Source organism: Carica papaya, chromosome 2 (assembly GCF_054855325.1).
Source record: "Carica papaya isolate Zhongbai chromosome 2, ASM5485532v1, whole genome shotgun sequence".
Classification (NCBI taxonomy): domain Eukaryota; kingdom Viridiplantae; phylum Streptophyta; class Magnoliopsida; order Brassicales; family Caricaceae; genus Carica; species Carica papaya.
The window spans coordinates 34,532,090-34,553,507 of record NC_142310.1 but is presented as its reverse complement, the minus strand read 5'-3'; the positions used below and the strand labels follow the sequence as shown (position 1 = coordinate 34,553,507).

At 35.3% G+C, this 21,418-nt stretch overlaps 3 protein-coding genes and 1 long non-coding RNA gene across 4 annotated transcripts; 2 read left to right on the top strand and 2 right to left on the bottom strand.

Annotated features, from left to right (window-relative positions):
* Positions 1–1,643: 1,643 nt before the first annotated feature.
* Positions 1,644–4,060, bottom strand: LOC110812114 (uncharacterized). The gene has a single exon (XM_088214321.1). The coding sequence runs from the start codon at positions 3,672–3,674 to the stop codon at positions 1,776–1,778; it is 1,899 nt and encodes a 632-aa protein (XP_088070447.1). The 5' UTR covers positions 3,675–4,060; the 3' UTR covers positions 1,644–1,775.
* Positions 4,061–4,298: 238 nt separating this feature from the next.
* LOC110812174 (actin) lies at positions 4,299–7,348 on the top strand. The gene is made up of 5 exons (XM_022038871.2): positions 4,299–4,461; positions 5,348–5,420; positions 5,520–5,913; positions 6,210–6,823; positions 6,994–7,348. The coding sequence occupies exons 2-5, from the start codon at positions 5,361–5,363 to the stop codon at positions 7,057–7,059; spliced, it is 1,134 nt and encodes a 377-aa protein (XP_021894563.1). The 5' UTR covers positions 4,299–4,461; positions 5,348–5,360; the 3' UTR covers positions 7,060–7,348.
* Positions 7,349–8,364: 1,016 nt separating this feature from the next.
* On the bottom strand, positions 8,365–13,183 carry PUB12 (armadillo/beta-catenin repeat protein). Its single transcript, XM_022038808.2, has 4 exons — positions 12,737–13,183; positions 10,989–11,105; positions 10,295–10,741; positions 8,365–9,774 (listed from the first exon to the last, which is right to left on the bottom strand). The coding sequence occupies exons 1-4, from the start codon at positions 13,004–13,006 to the stop codon at positions 8,614–8,616; spliced, it is 1,995 nt and encodes a 664-aa protein (XP_021894500.2). The 5' UTR covers positions 13,007–13,183; the 3' UTR covers positions 8,365–8,613.
* A 1,770-nt stretch (positions 13,184–14,953) lies between these two features.
* Positions 14,954–17,044, top strand: LOC148269001 (uncharacterized). Its single transcript, XR_015817333.1, has 2 exons — positions 14,954–15,789; positions 16,756–17,044. It is a non-coding gene; the product is annotated as an uncharacterized LOC148269001 (long non-coding RNA).
* The last annotated feature ends 4,374 nt before the right edge of the window (positions 17,045–21,418 follow it).

Below are 21,418 nucleotides of genomic sequence, written 5' to 3'. Positions count from 1 at the left end.
TTTACTCAACAATATAATAAATTCGTTAATGTTTAACTCAATTTAATTATTATAATCTCATAAATATACTGATAAATAAAGTTTATGATTTTATTAAATCAAATATTTTAAATTAGTTATTAGCGACAGTATAATGCACTTACAAAGTAATCAACTTTTTATTTTTAGTGAGATTTAAATTTATGATTTTTAAATATATTTAAATTCAATTTGATTATTACAATTATATCAATATATGTTAGTAGATAAAATTATTAATTTTAATAAATAAATAAATTAAATATTATAAATTAATTATATACTTAAGAAGTAGTAAATTTTATATTTGTTAGTGAGAATTAAATTCATATCTTTTTAAATAAAATATAAAAAAAAAATTATCTACTAAACCACCAAGTGTTATTAGTGAATAAACTGATAATTAAATGAAATAGGAAAAGTTAGGTTTAAGAAGAAAAAAAGAAAAGGAATCAAAGAGGGGGTATGCTTTTTGCAAGAACCAAGGCGAAAGCTGTTATTGCCAAGAAGGAAAAAAGCAAAGAAAATTCTCGAAAATGAAACCCAGAAAGCTAAAAAAAAAAAAGCAGTCATGTTGATGAAAGTCAGTTGGAGCGAATAGAGTAAATGCAGAAAGAGAAAGATTAAAAACCAGTCAATTAATAGTTGTCGGTACGTACTGATGCATTGCAGACTGAACCCTGCCTGGAGAAGGTATACCAATGAACAACAAACAAGAAGAAGAAGAAGAAGAAGAATACATTATCCACCGTGGGCTCGGAATTCCATGCTTCTCTCTCTCGCTCTCTATATATATATATATATATATATATCTCTCTGTATGTGTGTCAATTTTTATTTCATAATCGACTTTTGCTTTTATGCCCTATTATAGATATGTATCATGATATTTTGATTTCAATTTTTTTTTTTTACAATTACATTTAATTAGAAAAGTGTTTTTTTTTTGAGAAAATAATAATAATAATGTAGATAATAATTTAGTTTTGTTTGTTATAGAGCTAAATAATTCTGAAATAACTAGTACTTTCTAATTTCGATTTTGTTTTGAAAAATTACATGTAAATTCAAGTAATAAGAGGTAAATATAATTTTTGTATAATTTTGATGCTAATGAACTATGAAGGAATTACTTGTATCACTAGTTTTAGCATTACCCATTTTCCTTTACTCTTTTAAGCTTTGTTATCTTCCGATCATTTTCATCATATTTATTGGCAAAGACACTCCATACATCTTTCTTTTAACCACCTATACACTCCTTTTGCAAATTGATCGACCCACATAATGCTATCTATCATTAGTCATTGAATACACATCAATTATCTATATGCATATATAAATAAGAGGGAGAGAGAGAAACATTCAACTAAACCTCTTCGTGTTGAATTTACAGTGAGTTGGGTTTAACAAATTATTACGAAAATTTCAAAGAAAATGATTTTGCATTAAAAAAGTGTTTATTGTCAATTACAAAGCACAGGTTTATTATTTTCTTTCTTTACACAATTAAGGTTCTAGGAAAGTCAAGATCTTATGATTTTTCCTCGTCGGTCGATCGAATGTTATTTACCAGAGGAAATTTTATGCAAACTTATATAGCTACAACTTGACAGCCGTGGAGATATTGACGACTCTTCACACTTATTTCTATTCCTATTTGTAATGTGAATCCAATATATACATATTAAGGAATTTAAGGTATGATTTTGAACATCACCGACTAGCATGCTAAGACGACTAATCAAAATATCACTCTATTGAATCATTACTTTCTTCAGTCTGTACATAAGAGATTCTATAGATTTTTGTATCCTGTTACCTTCTGTCTGCCTCGCTGCTTGAGATGCTTGGCATAGACCCTGAATTCCGCGACCCAAGCTGGCAATCGAGGGAGCTGCAGGAAGTGATTCAGCAGCACATTCAATCCGATCTCCGTACAAAACCAACCCTGCACATACTGTAATGCTGGACCCAAATGTCGCCCATGGGAGGGAACCAATTGGTCGTACTCTCCTTTTCCTCATAATTTCGTAGAATGCAGTTCTCATGGCCGAGAAACTGGTTTTCTCAGCAGAAGCTATTACACTGTGGGTCACTGCTCGGATTTTCTCAGCTGATGCAACTGCCTTAAAAATACTGGTTGTATTGGCTCCAGAACTTGCAAGTCCTGGGGCAACAACTTTGGATGGGAGAGTCTTGCTTAGAGCTATTGCCATTGCCTTCTGTGTTTGAGTCAGAACAAGTTTTAATGATGTAGGGACTTTAAACGTTACAAGCTTCATGAAAGTAGAGACTGGGAAAACTTTAGGTAAAGATGAAACAGTTAAAACTGCTGTTGCTCCGGCACCAACGGCCACCGCTGGATTATCAGAAAATAATCGCTTTACAATTGTATTGTTTGATGTACCGCCATCTCCTTCACAATTTGAGACAAACTCTTTAACCAAACTCTTAACCTCTGGAGGAACAGGAGTGTCCCAGTGTTCCCTGATACCCATAATGCTACTCGCATCAACTACAGCTACAACGGTCTTGAACTTCCCAGCACACATCTGAAGAGCCTGTGCAAGGAGAGCATGTGACTTCTCATCAACTGGAAGCTCTGTGAAATCAACCTTAGGGGCATTAGATTTCCTGATTTTGCTAATGGGTAGCCGGCCGGCATTGTTTAGAGCAATTCTCAATCCCTCAACTGCAACTCGAAAGGTGTAAATTTCGGATACAATTTGGGTGTCCACAACTTCACCTTTGTTCACATCAGAAAAAATCTTCCTCGCATAAGCCAGAGCTCTTCCAATAGATGGGAGGTCAGTAAATATGTTATGCAGATCAAGGAGCAGTGGATAAATGAATTGAGCAAATGGTGGGATATCATAATTATCTATTGCTGGAACTTCCTTCAACCTCAGCTCCGAAATCGAAGATGAAGGCCACAACTTCGTGTCTAAAATCTTCATGTGTGAGGATAACAACTTCAGAGTCCCTGACTGAATATCATTGTTAATGGCAAACCTCCTCGAACTTGATAATACTACCGGAGTCACAGTTTGCGAAACCAAACTACTAACCAGTCCTTGAACCTTGTCACCCACAACCTGCCCGGAGGAGTTATCTAGCGAAGAGGCTATAACAAATGGTGATTCAAGAGCTACAAAGGATGAACCAACCTCCCTGGCCGCTTTCTTGGCTGCCAAAAAATGTCCATGAAAACAAATTCCAAAAATTTCTCTCAGAACCAAGTTACCAGCCAAATTCTCATACTTCTGCTTATTGGCCTTATCAACAAAACACCGTCTGAGTACTTCAAAAGATGAAGTAGGGATTGGGAAACTGATATCACCTCTTCCTAATTCATCCTCTTCTGATTGAATTTCGCTCAGAGCCGAATTACCTACTTGTGCGACAACAACATCGGGTCGAATCTCCCTAATAAGGCAGTCAGCATCTACAGCAGATCTCTCAGATAAGTTCTGAGCAGAGAGTATGTATATTACAGATTGAGATTCGGGTATTCTAACAGCGAAAACGAATCTCTTTGTCGTTTCTGGTACCGAAAGTTTGCGTACCAATTCGTCTGACGCTTTTAAATCATCGAATTTGAACAGAGAGAAAGGCCATAGGGTTTGTAGGCTACCAATGAAAGCGAATGCCATTACAGTGACATAATATCTGGTCGTTAACGCAGGAAAAGAGAAAAAACCATGATGAAAAATTGAACGCCCGAAAACCTTAGGCTCTCGTCAAAAACACCAAACTAAGCACATAAACCCTACATTCGCATAACAAATCGTGGAATTCCGACAAGAAGAGTCGACCTATATTTAATTTTTCTAAAAAAAAGAGTCGATCTATAAGACGATCAACATAAGAACAAATTTGGAAACCCCAGTAAAGGTCAACACAAAATCGGAAGCATCCCGCAGTAAATTTCAAAGTACAGAGAAACCGAGGAGAGAGCTTGCTTGTACCTGTTCTCTTAGAACCCTTCTTCCTCTTCGATCTCCCAGTCAATCTCTGCTTACTAATTCTTTATTGAGCCCTGGATATTATACAGTTTAAAGAAGGAAGGGAAGCTCTCGTATACGACGTCGTATAGTCAGTTCGAAACAAACAAAAGTGGAAAGACAAAAAGGCCCAAGGAGAATAATAGAATTAGAATGGCTTCTAAAACGACATCGTATTAGTACGAGGGCTATTTTAAACGGTCTTCGCTGTGGCCCGTATCTTTTGGAGAGAGGTGGTGTTAAAACGGGAAATATGGATAGGAATATAAAGGGGAATTTCATTTGGATTTAGAGTATCATTTGGGCAGGGTTTCATTTGCATTTGATCATTTTTGAACCCAAGGGCGGGCAGCTGAGATCGGAGGCTTCTTTCCTTCCCTCTCTCACTCTCTCTTTATTTTTTTCATTTTCTCTCCTCGTTATCGTAATTTCTCAGGTGAATATTGTTCTCGTTTTGCTTCTCTCTGTCTATCCTTTTGGTTATTGAGAAAAGGGAAGGGAAATGGATAGAATCTTCTTGATTCAGAATGTTTTCGGTTCCTTCATTTTTCGTTTTCTTTCTCCGATCTGGATTGGACAAGATATTGATGCGATTAATCGGTTATTCTGGTTTCGTGTGTTTTCATATCGATTTGACGCTCTGATCTTGACGGATCTGTTTATGAATTGTGATTTCTTTTAGCTTGATAATGATCACATTGTTGCATAATGCCTTGATTTTGATTTTTCAGAAACAATTCTATGGATTTATTGTTGTTAATTTGGGAATTTCTCAGTGCCATGCTATTGGATCGGGATTGTCGTAATATGTATCTTGATTTACCTTTTTTATGGAAAGTTTATGTGATTGTGATCTTAGAAGTAAAATGGAAGGATAAATTCATCCAGATTGACGGAATACATTTCTAAATGGAAGGATTTTTGTTGTTCTCGTTGAACTTATGGCAGTCTGCTATCATTTTGATTTCTTCTTCATTGCCTTTTGGTTTGAAAAAATATATATTTTATTTTTGTGACGGTTGATGAATTTGAAATCCTTGTAGATGTATTAGTGGGCCACAAGTTTCTTGAGGAAGTATCTGGCTTGATCATTGTTAGTACGAATATTTCTTGTTCTTACCTCAAATTTAAAAATGTGCAGAGATCTATTCTGTGACTAGTAAGTTGTTTGGAGAGGAGAATTTTGTGGCTGACTTTTAGAAATTTCACCTAAATTTTACCTGTTCTTGCATTTTAGATGTATAATCTTGGTTCCCCCTTTGAATGTTGAATTTTATTTTCACCTTGCCTAAGTCTGATTTGCTGCCGGTGACATGTTCCAGCTAGTGATAGAAGATGGCAGAAGGTGAGGATATTCAGCCACTCGTCTGTGACAATGGGACAGGAATGGTTAAGGTATCAACTTAGCATGCCCCATTCTGAATAAATCTATAATGGAAATTCTTGTCTATCATAAGAAAATCTGCATGTTGTCACTATTATTTCAATTTGTAGGCCGGATTTGCTGGTGATGATGCTCCAAGGGCTGTGTTTCCTAGCATTGTTGGTCGTCCACGCCACACTGGTGTGATGGTTGGCATGGGCCAAAAGGATGCATATGTTGGTGATGAGGCACAGTCGAAGCGTGGTATTTTGACTCTAAAGTACCCAATTGAGCATGGCATTGTGAATAACTGGGATGATATGGAAAAGATTTGGCATCACACCTTCTACAATGAACTCCGCGTGGCCCCAGAAGAACATCCAGTTCTTCTTACAGAAGCACCTCTCAATCCAAAGGCCAATAGGGAAAAGATGACCCAGATCATGTTTGAAACTTTCAACACTCCAGCAATGTATGTTGCAATCCAGGCTGTCCTCTCCCTATATGCCAGTGGTCGTACAACCGGTAAGTTAGACAGATTTAATTCTGTATGGATTTAGACTGATTGATTCGAATAGATCCAACTCTATGAAGACTAGTAAAAAAATTCATTGGTTCAAGACTTTACTTTCTTACTGTTTGAAATTGGTGCCCGTGTTTTAGTTACTACAGAAAAGAAAAGGATAAAGAATTGCGTTAGTTGCAGTTGCAGTTCTCTGACACTCTAAAAGTAACAACAGCTTGTTGGGTTTAATGTTCTCGTAGTCCAGTGTTAACCATGTGATATAAGGGATGCCAATCTTTTCTGGATTGTTGTGCAGGTATTGTTCTGGATTCTGGAGATGGTGTCAGTCATACAGTCCCCATTTATGAGGGCTACGCGCTTCCCCATGCCATCCTCCGTCTTGACCTTGCAGGTCGAGACCTTACTGATCACCTCATGAAGATCTTGACTGAACGTGGCTATTCCTTCACAACAACTGCTGAACGTGAAATTGTAAGAGACATGAAGGAAAAACTGTCATATATTGCTCTTGATTTTGAGCAAGAACTGGAAACTTCAAAGACTAGCTCTTCTGTTGAGAAGAGCTATGAGCTACCTGATGGACAGGTGATCACCATTGGTGCTGAGCGCTTCCGATGCCCTGAAGTCCTCTTCCAGCCATCAATGATTGGAATGGAAGCAGCAGGAATTCACGAAACCACATACAATTCTATCATGAAGTGTGATGTCGATATTAGGAAGGATTTGTATGGGAACATTGTTCTCAGTGGTGGATCTACCATGTTCGCGGGTATTGCTGACAGAATGAGCAAAGAAATTACTGCTTTGGCCCCAAGCAGCATGAAGATCAAGGTGGTGGCTCCACCGGAGAGGAAGTATAGTGTCTGGATTGGAGGCTCCATCTTGGCATCTCTCAGCACTTTCCAGCAGGTATTCTTAATAAGGATGGTTCTCCTGCTGATGATTCCTAAAGGATCTAAAATTAACATCTAATAACTTAATGGAAATAAAATGAACTTTAACCAAATGTAACATAATTTTCATAATATCGAAGTAAATATATCATCATTTCAAACCTAAATTTGATTGTTGGAATGCAGATGTGGATTGCAAAGGCTGAATATGATGAGTCTGGCCCATCTATCGTCCACAGGAAATGCTTCTAATGAAATCGGAAGGAGGAAGGTGGGGTGTAATTTCTTGTCTTGGGTAAGGTGTTGCAGCTCGCTATGTTCTTTACCTACATTTGAGTTTTTTTATGTACTTATGAAAGAATTGAAGAAAACGGATCAGCGGAGATGATGATTATGATGATAACAGATTTGTTAAAATTCCTTCACTTTTGTTTTATATTGCAGTCATTAAGCACTTCTTTCCTTCAATTTCGTTATGAAAAATCATGTGGATTTCATTGAGAGAAAAAAAAAAAGGGTTTACATTGTGGTTTCTTGTCTATTTGAACTTTGGTGCTTTAGTTTTCAGTTGAATCAGACCAGAAGAAAGGAAGAAAAGAATATTCTCTAACAATATGTTCATGGGAAGAATCTGGCAAAAGCCAAGCCTGCAATAATCATCTTCAAAATCTGAAATTTCATTTTATGCGGAGTATAATGTGTTATTGTTTATGTATATGCATTAACTATAATGTAGATTAATTTATTTCGTTTTAAATTTTATCTGGTTTGGAAATATCTAGACTTGATTTCTTGAAAATTTCTTTGATGCTCTGCTCCTATTACCTTCCAACATGAACCCTAAGTACATTCAACTGAGTTTTTATTCCAACTCTTTATAAATTTAATATACATATAAGTCATGTCAATTGGAAGAAATTAAATAAAATTTAAATAATCATTTTATTCAGGTCGAGATAAATTTTATTTTAGAATAAATTTTATTGTTTAAAATTTTAGCAAATGTGACAGGTTTTTAAGATATTCTTCCACAAGTTCTAAATAAAAAGTCACTTCAAAATAATTTTATATCATATTAGAAATATATGAAAGTTGTATTAGCTACTATATCCTTTTTCTTTTAATTTATTTATTCTAGCACTTATTATAACATACGGATAGTTTATACACATGATAGCTTTTCCTCTTAAACAAGCACGCTCCAATGTTAACATGGTATATTTAATAATTTTCTTTCGAAATATCATTAGTAACAATCATTTTGCCAATCCCACCCAAGTCATCAAAATACGGAGTGAATTTTATCAAAAGTCCAAATAATTTAAGAATCATTTTTTTTAAATTTAACCAATTACAAAATCAACTCACTATGACGAGGTGATTATGTTTTCCCATTCTCGAAAGGGTAACTAACCGATACAAAATAAATAAATAAATAAACATAAATAACACTGATCATAAGAAAGAATTACCTCAGAATCACAGCTGGGTTTGTATGGTTTTGATTTGAACTAGTAAAACATCACTTCCATAAAAACTGAGGATGATTACAGTCATTACATGTTACAAATGGTACATCTCAATTCTCAGTCCTTCCCTCTCCTCTCTTCTTCACCATTTCTTTTCCGCTTTGCTTTTGTGAATATGTAATATTCTTTTCTCTGAGCCCTCAAACAAATGAATAACTTACAGATTGAGCAGGTGATCTTCCACCTCCCCATCCTGCCTAGTGGAATATTTGTAAAAAAATACAAACAAAGGTGACCCGTTAATGAACAAAACAGAATAGAAGCCAAAAGAGAAACATTAGCTATCAACAACATGCACCGCAGAGGATGGCCGAGGTGGCTGAGCTTGGGCCTGAGCTTGAGCTTGAGCCTCAGACAGCGCATGTGCTTGTTTCTGCTGCTCTGCGTACCGGCCAATTCGCTCAATCAGTTGGACAGCCTTTCGTTTGCCCCTATCTGTGCCATTGTGAGCTAAATCCACAAGTGCACTCATAACTCCCAGTTCCTGAGCCTCCACTAGATGTTGTTGGTCTCCAGAACAAAGATGCACCAGTACTGCAGCTGCATTCTCTCTGTTACGGGGGGAAGCATTCCCTATGACTTCTACCAAAACAGGAACTGCTTCTGCAGCTCCAATGGCGGACTTCCCTTCCGGATGGCTAGCCAATATAGCTAGAATGGCAAGTGCCTCGTCCACCATTCCACCTCCCGGTTCTGTCAATAGCCGCATCAATGTTGGCACAACTCCTGCCCTAACTGCCTTTCCTTTGTTTCCTTGGTAAATGCACAAGTTGAATAATGCTGTGGCAGCATCCTTTTTACCTCTCTGTGTACCTTCACTAAGCAGCGTCACTAGTGGCGGAATGGCCCCTGAGGCACCGATTGTTACCTTATTTTCATCAATGACTGAAAGGCTAAAAAGTGTGGCTGCAGCATTTTCCCTAGCTTCCATACTCCCTTTCTTAAGCACATGAACAATACCCGGAACAGCTCCACAAGAAATGATACTTCCTTTGTTATCTTCGCATATTGAAAGATTGAGAAGGGCTGTTACAGCATGCTCCTGGGTTCGAGAGTCAGGCGTTGAGAGAAGGCCGACAAGAAGAGGTATAGCACCAGCTTCGGCAATGGCCACACGATTATCTGCATTGCGTTTGGCAAGAAGACGGATTTCACCTGCAGCAGATCTTTGGTCTTCTGGGTTTCCAGATGTGAGTTTCCGAAGAAGAATTTCTATCTTGGTGCGCTCAGCCGGAGAGCATGATGATGTAGCTTTACTAGGACGAGAACTACTGGGCCGTTTTGGGGGTTCAACCCCATTTGACTCGCACCACTGGGCTATGAGACTACGGAGCACATAATTAGGTGTAAGGGCAGTACTTGTAAGGGTCTGTTGTGTCTTTGGGCACGTTCCATGCCCTGCTTCCAGCCACTTTTCGATGCAAGCACGTTCATAGGTCTACAGCAGATTAAAAAATAAAAAAAAAAGAGACCTGTTAGCAAAAAGAAGTAAAAAGAAAAATATAAACAAGTCTTCGGTTTTTGCTCTCTTATGTTCTGTATTCTGGATGAATTAACTCAAAGCACGTGAAGGTTCTGGTAAGGTATTTTGGTTAAGAAAATAAAGTATCAAATAGCTTATATATGCCAAATCAGTGCGAACCAGAATCCTATCACAATCTTCTTCCCTTTCTAGGCAGTCAGAGCATAGGAATCATCTTTTAAACTAGTAACTGACTTACTTTATAACAGGTAGAGAAACTCATCTGATGGCACTTCAAACGGATTTCTAATATTGTCATATTTTCATTTCATACTTAGCACCCTATATACCTTTGACCCTAACAAACTGAGGTCTATATTTTAATATCTTTTTATACCAATTGCCAGAGATCCTAAACTAAAAACAGGGTAAAGAAAGGACATGTAAGGTTCAATTGAATGTTACTCATGTAGGTGAGGAAACCCAGTGTCAATACCTGCCCTGTCGAAACAATGACTGGATCCTTCATTAATTCAAGTGATATTGGACACCGAAAATCATCAGGAATAACTGGGGTTTTGTGATCAGTGGATGTCTGTGCACTGCTACTTGGAGGAAGATCTTTTTCTCTTGCAGGTGCATCCAAGTTGGGATTTTCCGTTTGCACAAAATCCTTAATTTTCTTCAATAGCATCGACATCTTCTCAATGGTCTCCCCAGGATCGCCTTTGGAAATAACCATTTCATGTAAAGCTAGTGATTCTTGCATAAGGTCAGTTAACCCCATCAACTGTAACTTTTCAGCCACTCTCTTTAGGACAGCTGGATCTGCAGAAGTATCATTGCTCTTGTTGTAAAGGGACAAGAGATCCTCATGTAGTTCATCATCGGGAGCATCGACCCTTCCTTTCGCTCTTCTGAACTGGGCAATAACAAGGTCAACCTGCACATAAAATGGTTTAGAAAGGAATATAAACATAAAAAAACGGACATATAAAGTATTAATGGCCCGCTTCAGTCAGGGCTATGATGCGGGAATAAAAAGGACTCCGGTGTCTAACTAAGGTCACAATGCAATAAATCTCTCAAATATTAAGAGAGAAGTAATTATCACAGGGTAGTGCCCTGCAGATATATAATGATAGCAACAAAGCAAATGTTAAGTGGTTGGATAATCCTTAATGATATACCTGTTCTTTAACTTCATCTGATATATCCAGATTCTCATACGAAATTCTATTCAAAGCTTCTTCCAACTGAGCTGTTACCTCATGAAATTTAGTCAGGATTTGCTCCCTTTCCAGGACCTACAGAAAAATGAGAATAGTCAATTCTATCATGAAAATATTCTAAGCATATTGACTTTCTTTCTTCTGCTATTTAGACTTCTTGTTTAATGTCTAAATATTACTAGTCAACAATAATAAACATGTGCAGAAACTTGCAGCATCCCTACAAGAAAATGGATCTACCTAATCAATAATAAAAATTATAAGCGTATCGATATTCTTTCAAGAGCATCAATTGAAAAAGAAAAAGAATGACAGAATAATTTCTCGTATCCCCAGTAGTAAATGGGTTTATCAATTAGTTGCAATATAAAATGATTATTTCATTTATATTTGAAAGGACAACAGATTATATGTGCCGCAATTGCATAGTGCTTTACACAGACAAGAACCATAAAAGCTACCGATGACATGAAAAATAGAACTTCGAACTTTTTTACAGTCCTCCTCAACTGATGGTCAATGAAAATTCACATGTTAGATCTCTGGGGAGGAAAAAGTTGGTAATACTGAAGGGTTAAAATACCACAGGCTGATTAGTTATTATATATGATAAGCAAATCTAACCCTCTCTTTTCCAATTGAGTAACACCAATTCCCTCAACAAAAAATCCGCTCTTATGAGAAAATGAGTATGGAATCTTCTTCTAAATGAGCTAAATAATGTCAACAGACCCATAGAAACTGAAATCAGATTACACTCTCGTTCTTTTATTATATGATACTCAATGATCAACAGAAACTTCCGAATCATAGAGACCACAAGAGTTCTTCACGTAACTTCCAAATATTATAAAACCACAAATTGATGCCATATCCATAAGTTGAACCGGATTAGCATTGTAGAGTAAACAAAACATGAGAAGAAACAAGATAATATTCAACAGATATCTCGGTAGAATCAAAGTTTGCAAACCAATGCATAGAAAGAGGGAGAGTAAGGAAATTTACTGCGTGATTCCCATTTCAAAATCACTGGATGGAAAGAATATCATTAGTCTCTAACAAAGATTGCCAATATTAAAAAAAGGGGGGGAAGAACAAATCACTCCCAGCATTACCTACAAAATTTTACTTCAGAGAGTGGTAAATATGGTAGTAAATGATCTTATTAAGAACTATTCCCAAAGAAATACGACATAACCTAACAAAGAGAATAGCATCCATAGAAAACATGATTGTCCCAGTCTAACCATCTGCGAAGCCGATTGAATCCTGAAAAAATTAGCGTAGCCTTCCGTTTCCAAAAGTCGCCCGTTCTAATCACTCAGGTATAGCAGAAATGGAACTACACATTTATCACTTGGATCGAGATTTTACAGCTGATTTAACTATAATTATATTTAAGTATAAAAGTTTCTTTTTGTATTCTCAAAATGAACATAAGACATAACTTGCTAGATAATGAAATTTCTACAAATGTTCCGGCAGCGTCCGCAGCATTGAAATGCGATCAGCCAATGAAATGGTTACACGAGAAGGAAAAAATTAAAAAATAGCACAATAATCATGTTCCATTACCTTTCACCGCATTTTCTCAGCAACCAAACAGATCGAATGCAAACAGAGATACAAAATGCGCACGCCTACGGACCAAACCAGCAGCAGATAAAAAAAAAAAAAAAAAAAAAAGAGTGATACTCACGCACCAGGTAAATCTTACTCCCTTCGCTACCAAATCTGAGTAACTCCCTAGCATAGCCCAGCGCATCCTTCAGCGAAAGCAAAGCCTTAAGAGACTCCTCAGGGATCGGCTCCTTACTTTCTCTAATCTCCTCGAACATTGGCACCAGCAACTTCAACCTCCTTGCCAGATTGCAGTACTGCTTCTTGACCGGACACCTGTAATCGGAGGCGCAACTTATCTCGTTCACCACATCGATCAAGCTCTGCGCAAGCGCTCCTTTGTCTTCCTCCATTAACTCGACGTCGACAACAAACCAGATCTCACTATACGCACCGTATTTCCGATTAATAGCCTTCGCCGATTACTTTCTCTAATCTCGTTAAGCTAAGGCTTCTACTTGAAATTTTATGAATTTCTTCTTAGTTTTCGACGAGTTTCGAATCCAAAATAAACTACTGAATCACAGACCAGAACTGAGTCGTCTCCATTACAGAAAGAGAGGCAGAAGAGGATTTTAGGGAGAGAAAATTCACGCACAAAGACTTTTATTTTCTTTTTTCCTTATCCTTTCTTTTTTCTGTTTCGTTGGGGTGGCGCGGCTAAAGCGGGATTAAATTGGCTTAGGTTCAGCGCTCGGGAAATTGAAAAGCGACAGAAAGTTGGCTTCAGCTCGGCTCCTACGCGCGTGTGTGTGTGTATTACACGGGAACGAGTTGTTAGTTGACTCGGTTTAGGAAAACAGACACCGGTAGGTTAATTTCTCAGTGCATTTGACGAGTCAAGTCGCGGCTCGTCAGCTCATGTCCAGAAGAACCTAAGCTGATAGATTCGGTACATACTGCGTAGGCTCCTTGTATTTGCGGATATACAAAAAAAAAAAAAAAAAAAAAAAAAAAGTCAAAAACTAAAATCTAAACTAATAAATTGAAAACTAATTTTTTTATTTTTTATAAATTATTTATTGAATCATAATAGAAAGAAATCAATTATAAATCACTAATAAATAAAAATATTAATTTAATTGATTAACTCTACATATAGGGAAATATGCATGTGTAAAAAATAAATTACAATATACTTTTTGGAAATTATTATTTAACATTTATAGAAAAATTACATTTTTTTTTTGTAATTAAAGATTAATACTAATTGGGTGTTGGGAAATTTGAATTGGACAAAAACTTTTGGAGAAATGATCACCGACCCAATTGTAATTCCATAGTTTGGGGAGCATCCACCACCCACGCATCATTATTGTAGTGTTAAATTACTTTTTTTATTTTTTTAAAATAAAATAAAATAATGCATGTTGAACACTAATAATTGTTATAATTATTATAATTATAATGATTAGGGCATGCATGAATAGTGGGGGGGGGGTTCCAAAAGCCTATACCAACTTCTCCCACATAATATCAATAATAGACAATTATCTACTCGGTTAAATTTTTTTTTTTGTATTTTATTTAAAATTATTTTTATATTTATTTTAAAATGATAATTTATAATATTTAATTTAATAATATTTAAAATTTATATTAAATTAGGTTAAAAACAAAAAGAAAAAATCCCCCCCACGTGAGTGTCTACCATTAAAGTGGATATGCAGAGACGGGACACACGCCAAACAGCAGCTCCATTTGCTGGTTGTTCACGAACCATGGTTGGCCAATGTACATACGCATATAATGTGGCTTTTATTTTTTTTATTATTTAATTTTTTGAGTACTGAGATATTTTTAAATTAATTTTTCCAATAATTTTAAAATTATATTAAATATAAATTGTTAGTTCTCTATAACTGAAACTAAAGCCAAAACTAAAATAATGGTTTAAGATAATATAATTCCATATTCGATTATTATACTAACATTAACATGTATTATGATATATTAAAAATAATTATAAAACTAAACTATTTGAAATGGTCAAATAAGATATTAGTTAAAAATAAATGGTCCCGGTTGGAAATGCGCCGTGCATGTTGCTGTTTAATTTGTATAGTAGAATCCAAAAATGCATCAAATTTCAATGGTTATTGAAAACGATAGATTATATTTTCCATTTGATTTCTCAATTTAATATTCAACTCAGATTCTACCTGTTCTATATATTTTTATTTGTAATTGTTTGACCCCAACTTTCTTTTATGTGCATTAATAATTGTTACAAACTTTTAAATTTCAAAAAAATTGACTTGACATTATGTTTGTAGCGCCCGGACCGAGAAGAAAAAAAAAAGCCACGTCGGCAGCCACGTCAGCAGGCCCGGTCAGCAGTCCCGGCCAACCGGGACCTGCCACGTGGCAAAACCACGTCGTTCCAAAAAGGGCCACGTTGGCGATCCGCGTGGGCGCGATCGGACGGCCCAGATCAAACGTGCGATTGGACGGCCCAGATTTAAACGTACGGACGGCCCAGATTCAATCAAAAACGAACGGCCCAGATTAAAACAAAATAGACGGCTGAGATCAAAAGGCAAGGGGTTATAAATAGAACCCCCACACCAGACCACAAACCCTAGCCGCCTGCCGCTCGCCGGAGAGCCGCCGCACCCGAGAGCGCCGCCGCTGGTAAGCTCCGTTTTTCCGTAATTTTTTGGCCCCCCGAGGGCCCTAGGGTTGTTTTCTCGCAGGGACCGATGCGAGTGTGGCCGAATTCGGCCGGAAACGGCCGAAAACAGCCAACCCGAGGCGAATCGCCGCCGCCAGCGGCGACGCCGCACCCGAGAGCGCCGCCGCCGGTAAGCTCCGTTTTTCCGTGATTTTTTTGGCCCCCCGAGGGCCCTAGGGTTGTTTTCTCGCAGGGACCGATTCGAGTGTGGCCGAATTCGGCCGAAAACAGCCAACCCGAGGCGAATCGCCGCCGCCAGCGGCGACGCCGTCGCCGGAGCACGGCGGAGCCGCCGTGCCGGAGTTGCGATTAGGGCCGAAAGGGGCCCTGGGCCTAATTTAGGATTTTTTTTGGAACACGTGCAGGTACCAGTAGTGCGTTTCAGTTCCCCGAGGAAAATTCAGGAAAAATTAGGGACAGCCTGCAAGCGCACTGTGAACCCGTGTTCGGACCCCGAAACGAGTAAGGACCCTTCACCTTATTTTCTATCACGGTTTTAAAGTTCAATAAATGATAAAACGGTATTTCATGAATCAACGAATGTGTGAAATTGCTTAAGGTCGCTAATGGAGCCCGAGTATAGTGTGTTTGTCGGTTAACTGTTATTTGGTCTGTTTTACAGTTTTAAATGCAGCATGAGGTTCGATGTTTTCATTTTATAGTTTCATGTGCATATTTTACTGTTTTATTGATTATGGATTGAATGACCGGGATATTGATGCTGTATGTTGTCTGTTTGACATAAATTATCGTTTTGCTTGTTTGTATGTGATTGATAATGCTGACTGAGGGAAAAGGAGAATGAAAGATTATGTAAATGGAAATTGTATAATGTGTTCAGCCTGACTAGATATCCTGAGAGATGGTGGACGGACCGGGTCCGTAGGGAACCCCACCGGGATTGTGGTCTCCCATATCGGACGGGGTATGGAGATCTTATGTGTTTTGGCGCCCATACCGGACGGGGTATGGGGACGGCCCGTTTCACCCTCATACCGGACGGGGCGTTGAGGTTTATGGTTTTGGCGCCCATACCGGACGGAGTATGGGGACGGCCCTGGAATCTGATGACGAATGTTAAAGGTTAACGGGTAGCGGGACCCCTATGGACCCCCACGGATACTAGGCTGGTAAATGAGGAAAAGATATGTTGTATAATGATTGAATTACAAAATGCGTGATAAGTGTTATGTTTTACAGTTTATATGATTCCATGATTATGATAATGTTATTGCTTTCGTATATTGTTTTATAAATTCCACCGAGGTAAGTGGATAGTAAAGGTTTTATTATTAATAAAAGGATTTGTCGTAAATCATGCTCCATTGGTCTTTTGTGTTTTTCTACCCACATTTACCTCCGTGACGGTGAGATATCGTGATGTCTTTACTGGGCTAATGTAGCTCATTCCTTATTTAATCATTTCAGATCAAGATGACATCGTTCCCGAGCCGGTTCCGCAGGAGGACGACGAAGGGGACGCCTAAGGACTCCATAGTCACATTCGTAGTTTTTACTTTCAAGTTTCCCCTTTAGGTAGTTTAATCTTTTATATTTTGTGAGCACGTTTTTGGTTTTCGTGTAAGGGATGTTATTCAAATTTTGACTTCGCTTCCGCATTTGTTATTTATAATATAAATTCAATTACGAATTTCCGGGGCTGCTACAATGTTCACAACAAATTTAGTGATAATAATATCTATGATTTTTATCTGTACATTTTGCATTTAGTTTAGCAAGAAAAATGGGTCATTTTTTTTTTTTTTTTAAAAAATTTGAGTGTGTACAAAATTTCATATAAAATTGAAGTAATATATTAAAACACATATTAAATTGATGAAATTTAGAATTATTCATAAAGGAAATTAATTAATTTCATCAGCGCACGTGAGAGTTGGCAGGTTAAAATCAAATAATTGCATTAATAAATTCGAAATAAAATTAGGGGAAATTAAGTTCATAAAACGACCCTTTTCCTCTTTCCTTTTAACAATATGTACACTTTTTATTTTTTATTTTTTGAATATTTGTTCCTGTATGATTTTGAGTCGGGTGAGTTATATAATGAAATGTAACTGTCATACATTGTCACGTATAATTAATAACTAACTAAATTAAATTACCCAACATTTGAAAACTGACCAAGATTCTGGATTCTTACAATTTTAAAGTACAAAAATTTTGAATGCTTTTTCTTTTTAAATTCATAATCCTAAAAATTGACATGGAAGATCCCATCAATTTTGATGATTTAATGAAACCCATTTATTATTTTTAATTTATATTATTTTAATAATTGTTTACTTATACATTTGAACTTGGGGATCTGAGATACTATTATGTTATAAGATTTACGTATGTATATACAATGACCCAATTCCCAACCGTGGAAGGAAACAAATTATTTTTCTAACTAAAATAAATCACTGAGAATAATATTTTTAAAAAATCCTTAAGCAATAACAACGCTCCAAATGTTATTCTCTCCTTGTTCCTTAAACAAAATAATTGTTAGGCTCCTTCGATCACAGCTAAGAAACCCAACAACGTGTAATACTGCCTAATCAAGCGGGGCCCAGCAAAATTATGCCCTTGATTGATTGAACAACAAACTCGTACGTAATAGAGTGCGTCCGATGCATGAAATTACAATAAAAGTCAAACAAATTAATGTGAATTGGTTGTACTTATTTCACACCATGTGTTATTCTCATCCCTACACGTGGACTGACAAATACACCGAGAGATCTCCTAGCCGTCAGATGACACATGGCCCACGAGAATGGAGCGGGTGGTAGTGGGTAGTTTCGGGAGATAGACGGTGACTCACCTGACAACGACGGCGTTTCAATTACGCACATAAGCTCGGCTCCGCTGGAATATCAGCCAGCCGAGTGTTTCCCCGAGATTAAGCCGTCATATGAAATACAGCTCAGAGCCTTCATAAGGAAATTAGAAAAAATAAAAAAAACAAAAAAGTCCGTGGCTCTTGAGCTGGGTCCCACTCCGTTTTTTTGATAGGGGACGAAGTGGGTCCCGACGAGGGAGAAAACCGCGGCACGTGGTCGACGTGTAGTCGATGATGGTGCGTCCAATTCGCGGACACCGGGGTTTGGGAGAAAGAAATCAGAGCCGTCCGTTTAAGATACCCATGATACTATTTAATACCCTAGAGCACTATAGTATTATTGTTTTTTTTGTTGTTTTTGTTTTTTTTGTTTTATGTTTTCGGGAAAACCTGCGTGGGTCCCGATTTGAAAGTGGGGTCCACCTGGATAGTGGCAATGGTGGTGGTGATACAGTGCAGTTGCATGTGACGCCGTGGTTAACGACAGCTATGATAAACTCCCTTCTTAACAAAGTTTGGTGCTTAGCGCAACTGCTCTCCCCAGTTAGACTGCTAGCTTTCCTTTATGTCCGCGGGAAATGATTGCGTCACGCAACGGTGAGGCCAGGGTTGTGTACAGTAATATTATCTGGGATTTGATTGGACGTGGTACTGTGGCACACGTGAAGATATATTTGTATACTTATCCAATTTGTCTGGTTTGCAATTTAAATTTTTTTGAGCGAGATGACTTGTTTGATATGTCTATTTTTATGTCAATGTTTCTTAAAAAATTATATAATTTAATTTAGGTACATATATTAATGTACTATAAAACTTTTTTACATATTTTAACATATAAATAATTATGAGTAGGACAATTCAATTTTTTTAATATAATTTTTTTATTTATGAAATAGTTTGATTATAAGAACAAAAGGGAACTAAAGTTATAAGAAAATTATTTATCAATTATTGTGTTTTAATTTTTAATTTAAGAAAAGGTAAATAAATAATATTTATAGGCGTCAAATAAGAAAGAAGGTCTTGTATTAGAAGTTGGACAACAAGTTGGTAAAAGTTATCCAGCAGAGACAATATTTGTCTTTTCCAAGTGTTTTTTATTTTTATTTTTTAAATATTTAATATCACCTATTTGTCAATTGAGTTTTTTATTATTAATTTCACGACTTATTTTTTTTTTTCTTCTAGATCTTTTGTTGATGAAATATGAAAATCTACTATTAAATTTGAATATATTAAAAATTTTATTATGATATAATCAATACAACTTTTATATAATTTCTTTGACGAATGATATTTAAATACAGTATTTATAATAATTAAAATTTAATCGTGTATATATACGAAGATCCTAAGCAATATCTTGACATTCGTACTCATACCTTATTTATTGAATTTTTTTGTTAATAATTTGAATAGTATTTATATAACGTGTTATGTTATTTATGTTTGTGTTTGGACACATAAATCTTATATTTATTTAATCTAAAATTTTGTTGTCAAAATATTCAATTATTTAACTTGAATTATATCAAATTGTAGACTTTAATCTTATATAATTTGTCTCACATTTATTTAATAAATAATAATTTATTATTTTATTTTTAAGTAAATGATAATTTTACATATAGAGCATGTGTTTATTGTTTTATAAATTTAAACTATTTATACAATTATGATATATTAAAGAATATAACTTTTTTACAATAAAGTACACAAAAAGTTTTGCACGTGTCAAAAATACAAATTGATTATTTAACGGGGAGAAAATCATAAATAAAACAAGCGGTGTGGAGCATATGCATGCAATTAATTCAAACAATTTGAAAATAACTAATTCAATAATATTTCTTAAAATCAAGTGTTAAAAAAAAAATGAACCTTTACTAATTCAATCTAGGTATAGTATATATACATGCATTTGTAAGCTTTATATATGCATGCAAAGGGAGATGTACATAGTCACATGTCTATCTATAATATATTTATATATATATGGTTGGAACTTTATAGAAATTAATTTATTTTCAATATTATGTCAAATAGGGTGTCATGGGAAAAATGATTATTTCAAATTTGTGTTGCTAAGATCCGAGGTCAAATTTTGTTTAATTAGTCTTTAAATTTTCAAAATTTATTTAATTGGTGTTTAAATTGGGAAAAAAGTATTTGTTATTTTAATAATAAAATGAAGTACGAATAATACCATTTATACTATGATATTTTCCAACTATGTATTATTATACATATGTTTGACCAATTTTTTTTGGGTACGAATGTTTTGATCAAATTAAGTTTAGGAAAGTATGGAATAAAATTATTTGGAGAGATTAATATAATATCTTGTGATTCAATACTAAGTCAAATTCATTATATTATAAACTTAAAAGAACTAAAAGATAATTAAACATCGTTAGAAAGTTAATTAATTAATTAATTTTACAAAAAAATTGAATTACGAAATAGTGAGTTATAAAATTAAACATTACAAGATTTAAAATCAAAGCATCTCAAACCATAAGTAGTAAATTGTGATTAGCCTCTTAAGCATTCAAAAGAATAATGCCGAGCCCACTATTTCGTAATTAAGGACGGTTCGATGGGCCTAGATTCCATTATCGGGCTCTTCCAGAAACTGAAATAAAAACTAAAATTATATTTACCTAGTTATTAATATATTTATATCTTATATTTTTTATTTATTAAATTTAAATATATTTTTCAAACGTTTAATTTTATTAATTATTCCTAAATTCTATTACGAAAAAGTTTAAACTTCTTTTAAATTAATAATAATAAATGAAAAATTAAACATATAATAATATTATAATTATAGTGAGAATTGTAGTATAAGTGTATGTTTTACATTTAAAAATTTTATTAGAAATTAAAACTTCTTTAAAGTTTTTAGGGTATGATATAAATGAATAGAGTAAAAAAATTATGTGTAAAAAAAAATTTAAAAAACAAGAATTGTAGTATAAGTGTATGTTTTACATTTAAAAATTTTATTAGAAATTAAAACTTCTTTAAAGTTTTTAGGGTATGATATAAATGAATAGAATAAAAAAATTATGTGTAAAAAAAAATTTAAAAAACAAGAAAATTAAGTGATAACTAATAATTTCACATATTTTACACATAATTAAAAATTTTAATATATAATATTAAATGATATATAACCGATAAATTTAAAATAAATTTTAAAATTATTAAATCGGTAATATTAATAGATTATTA

Bases quoted from the DNA above. Each gene is read 5' to 3' on its own strand.
- LOC110812114 (XM_088214321.1), bottom strand. From the start codon at position 3,674: ATGGCATTCGCTTTCATTGGTAGCCTACAAACCCTATGGCCTTTCTCT.
- LOC110812174 (XM_022038871.2), top strand. From the start codon at position 5,361: ATGGCAGAAGGTGAGGATATTCAGCCACTCGTCTGTGACAATGGGACA. The intron at 5,421-5,519 runs GTATCAACTTAG...TTCAATTTGTAG, and splicing joins ATGGGACAGGAATGGTTAAG to GCCGGATTTGCTGGTGATGA. The intron at 5,914-6,209 runs GTAAGTTAGACA...ATTGTTGTGCAG, and splicing joins TGCCAGTGGTCGTACAACCG to GTATTGTTCTGGATTCTGGA.
- PUB12 (XM_022038808.2), bottom strand. From the start codon at position 13,006: ATGGAGGAAGACAAAGGAGCGCTTGCGCAGAGCTTGATCGATGTGGTG. The intron at 11,106-12,736 runs GTGCGTGAGTAT...ATTTTTCTGTAG, and splicing joins AAGGGAGTAAGATTTACCTG to GTCCTGGAAAGGGAGCAAAT. The intron at 10,742-10,988 runs GTATATCATTAA...TTTTATGTGCAG, and splicing joins CAGATGAAGTTAAAGAACAG to GTTGACCTTGTTATTGCCCA.